This window comes from Tubulanus polymorphus, chromosome 1 (genome assembly GCF_964204645.1).
Source record: "Tubulanus polymorphus chromosome 1, tnTubPoly1.2, whole genome shotgun sequence".
In the NCBI taxonomy this organism is placed as follows: Eukaryota; Metazoa; Nemertea; class Palaeonemertea; order Tubulaniformes; family Tubulanidae; genus Tubulanus; species Tubulanus polymorphus.
In genome coordinates, this window is record NC_134025.1 from 29,917,670 (window position 1) to 29,928,480 (window position 10,811).

A 10,811-nucleotide genomic window follows, 5' to 3' on the forward strand; every position below is an offset into this window, starting at 1 on the left:
AAAACATTTACAAATAACAATTCACATTTTATACGAGAATTGTAGAATTACACGCGCTGTAATATTCAACAAAGTTTATTTCTAATGACGTCAGTTTGGATTCTAATCCCAAAATTTGATGGCACCGTCCCAGCCAGCGGTGACTATTTTAGAAGTTTCATGCGGATGCCACAAACACGCGATACAAACATCATCGTGAGCTTTGAATTTAGTGAATAGTTTCGTTGTTTTCCAGTCCCAGATGTAAAGTTTACCATCAGCGTCTCCAGATATCAGATAACTGCAAAATACACAAAATCATAAGAATCATCGAAGGACATGAAAAATGTTTTGCCGAACGAGATGCGGTAAAACTAACCTCATATCTGGTGAAAAGTCCATCATACACGCGTAACCAGCAACCTATAATCAAACAGAACATTGTGTTAGAAGAATGAGTGCATTAAAATGAGCAGAGACAATTTCATCTATCTATATGAATACAGTGATTGCTCAGTTATAACTACATGTAGTTTGTTACCTAATCGTTGGTGGTAAGCTTTTATAACCGGATGGGCTTATACCAACTTTGTCGCTTGTGAAAATATCTGATCGTGAATCTAAACCACAGACCGGTTACCAAGTTATAACATACTGCATTTGTCACATTAAACACGGTGGGAATTTTGACCCAAATGATGAAATACCCAGTAATTGATGAATTTTGTAATCTAATGAATGGGAGCCTAACAAAATATTAACTTAGTATGTTTCATATCACTGCGATCCCTGTGAAACAAACTCCAAGTCCACATGAAGTTTATCTTAACGAGGCTCAGCTGTTTTTTTTCTACATTAAGCTACGTACCATGTGTCCCTTGAATATTTTCTTGCGCATGTATTTAAATCGATTGAGAACGTTGAAAATAACGATTTGATTATTCATCGATTGACATCCGAGCCACTTGCCGTTCGGTGATAACGTTACAGCAGGCATCGAATGCATTGATGGGTCTGCGATATACTTAAAATCAACCGGAACATCCCTGAAAATAAACATCGCATAACAGAGAATTAGGAGATAGTATATAGAAACTGGACCCAGTTCAACACTTCAGGATCTAGTTTCACAGTTATGAGTTTACATTGGACAAGATCCAGGGCCCAATTGCACTGTCATGATGTAATTCCAAAAGTGGTTTCAATTCTTAAGACTAGTCTTACGTTGTAAGATTGGCTATAAGAACTAAGATGGTCTTAAACTGTAACTCTAAGCCATGACTATACAACTGGCCTCAGGGTCGTGATCATTTAAACTTACCACTCCCAAACACGCAAACTTTTATCATCGGAAGTTGATACGAATCTTCTATTTTGATCTACGAATGTTATAGTGTTTACAGCTCCTAAATGTCGGTCGTATTCCTGAACGACATCACCGGATCTGATATCCCACTAGAAACGCACAAACACAACAGATAATATGTAAGAAGTTTATGAAATACGCTATAACTACTTTAGGTTCGAAGTTCAGAAAACCTACACAAACGATTTTCTTGTCGGAAGTTCCGGCCACGAATAAATGCTGTTTATCTTCATCGGGATTAAAACGAACGCAATACGGAACTTTACGACTTGTGAAACGAGAAATACATTCACCTGAATAGAGAAACAATCAGATTATAAATAATATATTAAATCTGAGGCGATTAATTAAAGGTGAATTTATCTTGTCAAATCAGATTTGATTTTTCGTAATCATAATTTGCTAGTCATGTGTAATCTAATCAAATAAGATTTGCACAACAGGATGAATTTGACGCCTTGTTCCAAACGGCTGACAACAAAATACTGTCCCGGCTATTGAAATATTATTTCCTACGAATGAGTTTCAGGTTTCTCTTTCAGTTTTGACATTTGAATCAGTTTTTCGAAAAAAATTTGTGAGGCAACCATCTTTAAATCGTATCAAATCACTTCCGGGGGTGATTTAATGATTTGACAAATCGATTTGAATTTGATGCCGAGTTAGATTAAAAAATTAGACCAAATCTAATTTGATTGACAAGATAAAAACGATTTTGCTTAAAATCAAGTGTAATTTGACGTGATAAATTCGTCTTAAAGCTGTTGAACGATTCTTTACCAGTTTCTGTGTCCCATAATTTACAGTATCTGTCATAACCACAACTAAGGAATTGAGTTCCGGTGTTGTTGAATGTAACGTCTCTGACTGCCTGACGATGTCCTAAATATGTCTGCACGCATCTCCTTTTATTATAAACTTCCCAAATCTAAAAGAAATGACAAAGAAACCGGATATGGTGATCAGTCATCAGATTAAAACAGGATACCGCTACTAACGAGACTTTGAAGATGAGAGGAAAATCTTGAAACTGTCGAATGATAAACTTTAACTATCATCAATTGTGTGATTATTCAGAAATAAGATATTTTCTAATGCATTTTCAATACGATGAAATGACAAATTACCTTAATTTTACAATCCATACTGCACGAGAGTAAAAGATGAGCCGATTTAGGAAACCACCTGATCGCCGAGACTCCCTTCGTATGACCGGTCCACGTATGGATCTGTTTTTTCGGTATGAAACATTTGTCGGGTGGATATTCAGATTTCAAATTGACACCGATATCTTGAGGTATGTGTAAAAACGATCTGCCTTGATAATCGTGAGAATCTTTGACTGAAATGAGAAAAATATCGAAATTGAAAGTTCCGAATGATTTTAGAAAATATCGACGATTCTATTGAGCGAAATCTTACTGTGTAACGTAGATTTCTCTTCCATCGGTTTCTCTTCAACTTTCTTCCCTTTCTTGTTTCTCTTCGCCAGAATCTCATCCAACTCTGCCTGGTCTTCCTATGAACAAAAATTGACATAACAGTGAATATATCGATCCAGGGGCCATACACATCAGTAATTCCTGAAGGAAAAAATTTTCAAATTTTGAGGGGTGTGTCCATCACAGATGATCCGTCGTACCTCTGAAGGTTTAGAAACTGTTTGTTCATCGACGTATTTTCCCCACGGTCCGAGGTATCCGTCGATATCCGAGGCGTCAGTGTTTCTAACGCGTTTACGTTTGTCTCCCGGTCGTTTTTTCATAGCTTCAAACACAGTTATTCCTACAATAAAGAAATATACCACATTTTAAGTAATATTCCACCAGATGACGACACTATCCTTTCAACTTTGGAAAATTTTTTCATTGTACTTTATTGTAAATAATGTGTAATACTCTATGCAGGGTTAGAGTGTGGTAAATCTTATCTTTTATCCGGATTGTAAGAAGACTTCCAAACATACAAAATATATCAGCTTCACTTTTCTACTCTTAAGTGTTGAAAAAAATAATCATCGAATAAATGAATAAATATTGTCTCATTGTACCTTTTGATTCTTCCATTGCATCAGCATTTCCGACAACTGAAGCCGATACATCTCCGGTATCAACTGACGGATCCAGAGCGTAACCGTAGCTTGTGAAAGTTCTGCGCTGCGTTTCGAATTGGAAATTATTCATATGACTCGGTTCGGTGTATCCTGCTAGTTGGTTACGTTTCATACTCTCTTGTTGAGTCTTAAAAGGGTGATCAGGACCGACCTAAACCAATGGATGAAATATAAACCAATTTATCATCGATCAATCAGTAATAATGAAATTCCACTGCATTTCAAATGTAGTTAATTTCAAATACTGTAAATTCTATTCAACCGTTACAGTCTTACCTTTGGAGCGTATAACTGTTCATATCGTGGATTGAACTGTAAATCTTTAGTAGTCGGATCAATTGGGGAACCTTGATCTATATCTTCCTACAGAATGACAAACAGATTACATAATTGGTTTATATCGCAACAACATTCAAACTATGACAAAGTTCTAGTTCACAGTTGAAATCTGTATGATTAAAATGGCAGCCAGAAAATATAGTGTGGAGAGGCGTACGTTGTCGTTGTTAAGGATGAACATCCACAGACAGATCTAAAAAACAATTGTGGAACTTGATCCTGGGCCGGGGAGCTGGGTCTCAACCTTAAAGCTGGATTAATTGCATAGGGCCATATTTCTATGGTGTTCATTCCTGTTCCAATCTGGCTATCATTCACCAGAAACACTAACTAAGAGACTAAGAAGAAGGGGGCTCAAGCAAGTTACGAACGACGCCACGAACCTTTGTCACGACCATCGGAGCTGCGTCGAGCACGGCAATTTGAGACTTATTTTCATTTTTATTGTAGTTTAGATGCGCAGTATATGAAGCCTCCTCATTGTTTTCTGTATCAGGATTCTCATCAGAATCACTGGAATTCTCTCCGTACGATTTCAACGTATCCATTTCGAAATTTTCACGAATATCTCAAATTTTCGCCCGAAGCACCACCTGGCGGCGACCGCGATCAAATCTATTTGTAGTGCCGAATGTATAATATTCGGAGTACTCCCACTCCTCCGCCGCGGTACTTCAAATCTCGTAGGATCTCGTCGATTCTCGCTATATCTCGGATATACGCCATTTTGTCATTCACTTCCTGCTTCAGAGATTTGAGGAATTTGTCGAGACGGATTTAGCGATGAATTAGAGCGTTAGAGAAATGATTCGATTAAATATGTGAACGGTTTTCAGGTGTGTTCGGTTTATATGTTGTATTTCTAGTGATGTCATTTAAAAACTCATCCTCAAACTCGATTGAGATACCTCTATCACAGCACAGGTTCCCCTCTTTCTCTAACTAACAATCTTGACTCGACGACGACGGGTTCGACTGACTAATTTTTTTCGCTGGAATTTGTCAATGGGTTTGTCCCGATTACAATAATGCAACCATTCATTTTTTGTGAAGGTCAGTTTTGATGGTGAAATAGTTTTCTAAGAAGCCAACAACGTATAGGCCAATCACCTAACCTAATAAAAATAAATTAATATTGACTTGGAGGATGTTGAACTTGTCGATTGGCAGTTACCACCCAGTGTCAGTTGTAGTTTTGGTTGGTTGATCAAAATTGTAGGGGCAACAGGGCAGATTGTTTGCTCGATAGTTGGTTAATATGAAAAACCTGTAGTACCTAACCGGCTCATGATGTCCTATAATACGAATAACTTTTACACATCTTATATCTAACGCGGTCCGATGACTGCAGGGGTTGATCTAGGAATTTTACATCAAAAGGTAGTAATGGTTAGGATCTGGGGCAGAGACTTGAATTAATGCATGTATGCAAAATCATTATGGCCACTAGAGTATTGATCTTAGCGTTATTAGGGATTACAGTTGTGGTTAGGTACATAACCATTATGGACACCTAGAACTGCAGTGGCTTCATCAGCTGAAATACATTGAGATTTACAAACATTTCCCTAATGCTGTAATATTGATTTTTAGGTAATGAACGAAGAGATTAAAAAGAGGAAGATTATTATAAAATGCCTTTGATAAAACGGACAGTTGATCCTAAAGAGATCAGTCGCGTGACGGTTCCTCGCGGGATTCAAAATGAATTAGAATGCGTAACGAACCATACTCTGGGTAACGTGATTCTACAGTTGAGTACGCTCAGTAAACACGCCGAGGATATATTCGGTGAATTGTTTCAACAAGCCGGTGATTTGTACAACCGAACGAATCAACTATGCGATCGCATCGATAGGTTAAAAGTTAAAGTGACGCAGTTAGATTCAACTGCTGAAGAAGGTAAGAATTTCATTGTCAACAATGTTTTTATTTGCCAGTTTCTTAAAAGTTAGTTAAAGATATCTGGTGGATGAATACCTAGTAACAATTGATTGAACTCTTAATTATCACTACTATGTCAACTAAAACTTTTTTTCATGCTTCATGTTATTATTTATTGATGAAAAGTTCAGATGATTATCCTGTCCCGTGGCATGGTGGATAAGGTGTTTGACTCACAACTGAGAGGTTGAGGGTTCGAATCCTAGTGAAACCATGCATTCAGGCAGGACACATATCAGCGTTCATCGACTCACTGATTAAAAAAAGAAATGACGCTGTGGGACAATGCCCAACTACGGGTCCTCCACATTACTCTAAAGAAGAAGAAGAAGATGAGTCAGTGTCAATTAAGACCGCATTCCTCGTTCTCTGAATTGCGACAGTTTCAATTGATTTCTCTATGTGTAAAATATTTTGAAAAGAATTGTAACCCATATTATAAATTCAATCCATTTGGAAAATCATTCAATACATTAGGAAGCTATTTTAAGTTGTTTACGTGAATGAGGAAGTACTAGAGATTGCAGAAAGAACTTGATTTCATCAGGGATTGGGAAAAGGTCATCTCATTTCTAAGCGTTTATTGTGGGGCTTCAACTCAGTACTCTGTAAATGTTGTAGGTTTTTCTAGTATTTAGCACTGCGTAAATAATAAGCAACTAATTTGCTGATAATGTAACGTTATTTGGGTCAAATTTAGTCAGTATTATTTGTATAAACACTAGAATAATAGTATGATAATAACAGTACTGGGCAGAACGGTCGATATTAACTTTCAACTAAGTTCCTGTTTGAATATGAGACCAGAACTCATAAATACCTGCAAAAATTCAAATGTTAGTCGAGTAGAGATTGATTAGTCTGGCAATTATTGACATTAAAAGCTTATCGAGAAGAATATTCATATATCAGTATGTTCTGATATACATTTGTGTACTGTATGTAGCTGGTATGTGCTGAGTAGAACCTTCAGTTCGACTATAGACAACTCTTTTCTATAAATGTAGTTGTAAAATCTGCCATCCATATGGATGATCAGACTTTACAAGCACGGACTACGCATTTTCTAGAAGATCAAACTTTAGCATGAATCATTCTAAAATAAGAATTTACACGATATTCATTTCAATGATTCCTTATACTGACAGGGTTCCCTCAAAAACCATGAATTCCAAAATTCTGGTCCACTGGTAAAAAGAATCCTCAAATTGTGAATTTTTTTAGCCTAAGCCCCTCAATTTCAGAAAATTGTTGCTCAGAAAATTTACATTCTCCATTAAATAGACTGCTGTATTATGTCTGTGCATTAAGCTAGTACTGAGCTCGTACAACTCGCTGCAACTAAATGTCTTTTATTATTCCCTGATGTACTACGACCACAATGTTAATGTATCACTAACTGCTATTAAACCTCACTCTCATAAAGCCATGATCACACGGAGACGATTTGGCCCTGGTCATAAACGCTTCAAGTCTCGCTGTACAGTACTGTAGATGTTTAGTTACCTTGGAAAGGGTTAATCTCACTGAGTAAACCGCAATAATTAATTCAATATACATTTATCATATTTTTTCAGTATCCGTTGTTGAGATACATCTACGTAAACCATTCCGAAGTTCAGTGATAACCGATCAGGAGGTTCTGAAACATGAGACAATGCCGCTTTGTATCCTGGAAACATACGCCGCGTGTGAACAACCACCTCCTTTAGATAAATTAGATATTTACAGGTTTGTATTCAATCAAGTCTGTTATTTATGCTCTTGAAGAAAGCTTTCTTGAAAATGAGAAATTTTAATAAGCAAATAGTCAAAATTTATCCTTTATGAAACTCGCCTCAAAACAGATTCAGAAATAGATCGCGTCGATATTAAATTGATTGTATTATTTACTGTTATAGAGAGGATGATAAAAGAAGTATGAAATTTTACACTGATCCGATGTATTTCTTCGAGCTTTGGCGACAAGAAATGGAGGAACACACGAAACACACTAAACAGAAAACTGATAAAACTAAAAAGCGACACAAGGTAATTATTTCACATAAATGAAAAGTTTTCAGTAGATTCAAAGGAGACAAAAACAGTTGACAAATCAATTCTAATTGTAATTTTTCTTTCAGCAACAACGTGATCAACAGAGAAAACCAATTAAAATCAGGGAAGTGAAAAAACACGATTACGAAAATGAAAAAATGGGAGTCGAATTTCGTCAGCAGCATAAAGGTTACCACATCGAAGGACAGTATCATTCAGAACACAATAAACGACCGAATAGTCTGGAGTTTCAGTATCCTCAACAACAACAAGGTCAATACCAACAACAGCAGGATCAATATGCAAATCATTCTAACGGACCAGTACATAACGATAGGACTTCAGGATATAATACAGAATCAGCAGCGCAATATAGATCACCGCAAACGCAACAGGTTTATCAACAAGAATCGCATTATCAAAATACAGCGATGATGGCCGCTCAATATATACACAACGAGCAAGACGAGGTGCAGATGAGAAATAACGTCAATAATCGAAGTGTCAGTCAAACCCAATCGATAAATAGTCCCCGCCCTTCGGCTCCGCCTCCCGCTCCTCCCCCGCAGACGTCGTCGCAGTATATCGATAAAACGGATTCTCCGTCAGCCGCGCGGAGAGCTCTACCCCCTCCGCCTCCTCCTCCGACTGCAGCGATGGAGAACGGCGACCGACAGAATTACAGTCCGGTGCCGTCCGGGTATTCGCAGAGTCCGCAGATGATCGCTCGTAACGAGATGATAACTCAGATACAGCGTCACTCGCCGGCGCGATCGCTCGACTCTCATCATTCACCGAGTCCCGCTCGTAATACGCCCGATAGTATCAACCTACCCCCGCCCCCTCCTTCACCCCCATTACATTCAAATACACCGGATACTCCGATGAGTGGAGGTTCGATGCCTCCTCCGCCTCCTTCACCTCCGCTCGATATCGATTATAGCGATCACGGCGGTCCGATACCGAGTCCGCCTCCTCCACCACCTCCCCCGCCTCCACCACCTCCCCCACCACCTCCGCCGTCGATACTCGCTAACGGTAACATCATCGCTCCTCCTCCTCCTCATCCCGATAATATATCACTATCGTCGAATACGAGTTCGATGACGTCTGCTTCGGCTACGACGAGATCATCCGACGAGAATACGCATCCATCAGAGAGAGACGATCGCAGTGAATTATTATCAGCTATTAGAAGAGGTAAGATTCACAGGATCTCGTGCTTCATCACGGTCCAGTTTCATGACGAATTCACACTAGTAGTTTTGATTAATTGCTTTTGTGGTTATTTCACTCTGTTAATGAGGACAGGACAACAATTCAAACTTTTTCAATTTTAGCTTAATAATACATTTTCATGAAACTTGACCCTGGTCTCTTGGCTGAGTTTCACGCTATACAGGGTTCTTACAGATCAGAGAAATAAATGAAGTTGATTTAAACCATGTACTGTGGAACTAGGCCCAGCATCTAGCTCCACGGTTATGAGTTGAACTAATGAGTTGAAAATGAATTCTGAATATCTGTGTATTTTTTGTAGGATTTGAATTGCGTAAAGTCGAACAGAAGAAAGAGGAACAAAAACAGAAACAGAAATCATCGCAACTCGACGTGGAAGCGATAATCCGTGAGTTAGACAAACGAAGGGTTAATTTAGAGAATAATTCAGATGAAGACAGCGAGGACGATGATATGGACTGGGATTCGGATCCAGATGAATAAATTGAGGATTACGGATTGAGATATGGATTGACTATGATACCGTAGTTTGGTCAGTTTTAGTTTGTTCTGCGATGAAAATGGACATTTTTGCAATAATACGTGGAAGATTTAGACTGGAAATTATGCTTATAAGAAGTTCTGCTTTGAAGTTCTTTAAGTTCCAAATCTTTGACGCCGTTTGTCGTCGGTGTTTCCCTTGCGATGTACATGTAATGATAACTGAATTTTTCTCCCAACTCAAATCTTTTCACCGGAAAAAGAAATTAGAATCTTCCATTAAGAATGCGCCTAGTACTGTATTGGATGGTTGTATGTATTTTAGAATTGAAGTCCCATGACACAAAAATTCTGCGTCCTACAAATATTGTAAAGCTTCTGCCTTTTATTGCAACACACATCTTCTTATCGATTCAAGCATGTTATTGGATAGTTTTAGGATCCTTTCGAATTAGCATTTGCAGCAATCTTTGATTAGCTTATGTCGAGCTGAATGGTAGAAAGCCAGCTAACACGAGCAGTGTTATATTTGTGAGAACTATTTTCCCCCAGAGATTCCTAGATTAGTGTAAAATTGTAATATTCGTTTTGTATATAATACCGTATGTAAAGATGGGATTGTCATAAGTACTTATATATATATATATACATATATATATATATATAATATATATATATATATATATATATATATGTATATATATATAAACTAACTCTGATGAGATTTTAAGGTTACAATTTGACCTCTGAATACATGATCGATTATAAATTCGAGTGAAAATAATAAATATGGTTTTAGATGAGAATTTAGTTTGATCAGGTATTGTTTTCTTTGATCGGTGGGTGCTCTTACGGTAGGCAATAGACGATGGATAATTTCTGAAAAATTTTTTAATTTGTTCTACGTACAAAAAAATGAGAAATGAGCTTTAGTTGTATAGAATGGCGTATTCGAGTGCTGACACTGAAATACGGTCATGAGCTTTTATTCGAGAGAAGATCAGCTACTTGTCTTTGCAGAAGCTGGCAGCTTACACTATGAGTGATCAAAACTCCTGCTGCTCTCTAATCTACCATCAAAAAAACTGATTTTTTGTAAATATTGAACAGACATTATGAGAATGAATTATGAAAAACTGTAAATACGATATAAGATAAATGTAACTGTTTTATACAACTATGTATAATTTATAGAGATTGTGATGATAATTAAAGCCAGCGAAGTATATGTTTTTTGGGGGGTCGTCTATTTATAATGTGTGCAAATTTCCTTTCGATTTTGACCTCTCCTGTGTACGCGGCGCAGGGGCGGAT

At 37.6% G+C, this 10,811-nt stretch overlaps 2 protein-coding genes across 3 annotated transcripts; one reads left to right on the top strand and one right to left on the bottom strand.

Moving 5' to 3' along the window:
- Window positions 1–2: 2 nt before the first annotated feature.
- Window positions 3–4,346, bottom strand: LOC141908015 (pre-mRNA-processing factor 17-like). Its single transcript, XM_074797786.1, has 12 exons — window positions 4,181–4,346; window positions 3,735–3,821; window positions 3,396–3,609; window positions 2,988–3,130; window positions 2,768–2,864; window positions 2,473–2,687; window positions 2,126–2,273; window positions 1,523–1,638; window positions 1,301–1,434; window positions 848–1,025; window positions 359–402; window positions 3–280 (listed from the first exon to the last, which is right to left on the bottom strand). Exons 1-12 carry the CDS (start codon window positions 4,343–4,345, stop codon window positions 103–105), a joined length of 1,719 nt encoding a protein of 572 aa, XP_074653887.1. The 5' UTR covers window position 4,346; the 3' UTR covers window positions 3–102.
- Window positions 4,347–4,517: 171 nt separating this feature from the next.
- LOC141903765 (uncharacterized) lies at window positions 4,518–10,129 on the top strand. Of its 2 annotated transcripts, none has more exons than XM_074792050.1 (6): window positions 4,518–4,633; window positions 5,391–5,699; window positions 7,319–7,472; window positions 7,643–7,772; window positions 7,865–8,978; window positions 9,319–10,129. In XM_074792050.1, exons 2-6 carry the CDS (start codon window positions 5,432–5,434, stop codon window positions 9,498–9,500), a joined length of 1,848 nt encoding a protein of 615 aa, XP_074648151.1. In that variant the 5' UTR covers window positions 4,518–4,633; window positions 5,391–5,431; the 3' UTR covers window positions 9,501–10,129. The 2 variants fall into 2 exon arrangements, with proteins under 2 accessions (XP_074648151.1, XP_074648161.1); XM_074792060.1 differs by lacking the exon at window positions 4,518–4,633 and adding an exon at window positions 5,036–5,177.
- Window positions 10,130–10,811: the final 682 nt, after the last annotated feature.